The sequence below is a fragment of the Berghia stephanieae genome, unplaced genomic scaffold (assembly GCF_034508935.2).
Source record: "Berghia stephanieae isolate SIO BIC M18660-M18661 unplaced genomic scaffold, UCSD_Bste_1.3 scaffold591, whole genome shotgun sequence".
Classification (NCBI taxonomy): domain Eukaryota; kingdom Metazoa; phylum Mollusca; class Gastropoda; order Nudibranchia; family Aeolidiidae; genus Berghia; species Berghia stephanieae.
In genome coordinates this window covers 15,001-16,937 of record NW_027627411.1, presented here as the reverse complement: position 1 = coordinate 16,937, position 1,937 = coordinate 15,001, and the positions used below count along the sequence as shown (strand labels likewise).

Sequence of the window (1,937 nt, the reverse complement as noted above, 5' to 3'; positions counted from 1 at the left end):
AGCGCTAAACGAATAACAGCAATAATTGCTTGCTACATTTTTGAAAGGACCGAAAAGCATTTTCCGCCACATCTAATAGATCCAGCTACCCAATTAATACGTTAAAAAAAAACATACTCGTCTTCAACTGAGTAGGTGACTTTCAAAACGTCCTAAGTCACATCTTGATAGAAAATGTGATCCATCGTCTCAAAACGGTATTATGTCGGAACGAACCAAATGCTTAAAAGCCGAATTAAATGTTAAACTGGTCTGAAATATAAATTATTGGCATTAGCACCCTAAAATATGGTATCCATTCTCCTCAATAAAACATACAAACTCAACACAAGTCTGATATTTCTGGCTATAAATTCAATTTTCAACATCTTAATCATCCCGACTTAATACCGTTTTGAGGCGAATGGTCACAAATGAGTTAACAATATCAAGCTGTCTTTTGGACTCCATAGAATTACCAGAGAAAGTTTGGAGTTTCTGTGAGGCACACAAGTCGGGTATTTTCCTCTTTAAGTCAATAAATAAATGACTTAATGACTATGGTGACGTCCAATCAAGGACTCTACTCTTCCGCTAATCTCATTCCCTATAGCATATGTTGAATGTAATGTTATGTTATATATATATATATACCAACTCACATTTAATTCCTTTTTTTTTCTATCTCCAGCAACACCATGCAGCTATATTAACACCGTAATGCGAGCCCCCCTTCGAGAACGAATTCAGCAAGCAATCAACAAAGCCATCAACAATGATTGCGACAACAACAACAACAACAACAACAATTGCTACACCAGCATCAACTACAACGTCCACAAAGGAGACGCTAATGGTGTACTGATTGTAGGGGGACGGAGAAGGAACAGAAAGAAACGAAGCAAGAAAAATGGTAATGTCAATATCTTAAAAAAATAAAATTATTGAGTAGAGTTGTTTCCCTTGATTAGCAGGATTCAACAGTCGTGACGTGACGTCACTTCCCTCGTTATACAGCATAATGAGTGAAAATGGAGAGGCTTCGTATGGGAACAAAACAGACAATGGACGTTTCGGTACAAACCCTTCATCAGCACAACAATACACAAATTAACATGGGAAACAAATAAAATATAATGAAACATAACTTGTATCGTCTGTACTCAGTGTGGTTGCAATATGAATGAAATGTTAGCGTGGCACGCCCCCTTCAGGCAGCCCCTACCGTTATGAAGCATAGTAACTTAGTAACTGGTTCTAAAGTATCGGAACAATCGCGGACGCCCTTATGAAATACTTCTCAGACGAGCATAAAAGTGTATCCAGAGGAGAAACACATTATAAATCTGAGTATGTTTTGACTTTTATACATTCTGATCACATAACATAGTATGAAAAAGTTCTAACCAGTATGAAGAATAAAAAGTACCGATTTTCTTTGTTTAGAACCAAGCTGCTTGTTGCCGGCGGACGTGACATCAGACTATTGAATCCTCGGCGCATAGTTGAGTCCTTGGAAAAGGTTCTAATTCTCTCATCATACTCAGGTGTAAAATGTGTTCCTGGCCGTTAACAGCCTTGTCTGTCGGGGAAAAAAAATGTAATATCTCCTAACAGGCGTCACGTCTCGTTCTACATGTTATGTGTTGCTGTTGGTCAGGGACTCTTTGTAAAGCACGATGAGGACGTTTAGTCGATTTTGCGCTATAAATGACTGTTTTAAAAAATCTCAAGAACGTAACCAAAGGCTGTAAAGCTTCCAGAGATTTTGCAATCATTACCAGCCAGTGCCAGTCAATGACCGCACTCAACATCGTTTGACTCATTATAATTGAGACATTCTACTTCCAGTCCACTATGGCCACTATTTGCAAAGTTTGAATTCATTTAACGAGTTATAACATTAGACTTTGCCTGTAAACTTAACCTATTTACTTATATTTTTCTGACCAATGTTT

At 37.7% G+C, this 1,937-nt stretch overlaps 1 protein-coding gene across 1 annotated transcript in view; it reads left to right on the top strand.

The window, feature by feature from the left end:
• Positions 1 to 675: 675 nt before the first annotated feature.
• LOC144962089 (uncharacterized) overlaps positions 676 to 1,937 on the top strand; it is a 14,617-nt gene continuing 13,355 nt past the window's right edge. The window contains exon 1 of the mRNA XM_078895051.1: positions 676 to 892. Coding sequence (XP_078751177.1) covers positions 700 to 892 — 193 coding nt within the window. The 5' untranslated portion in view covers positions 676 to 699. The remainder of the gene's footprint in view (positions 893 to 1,937) is intronic.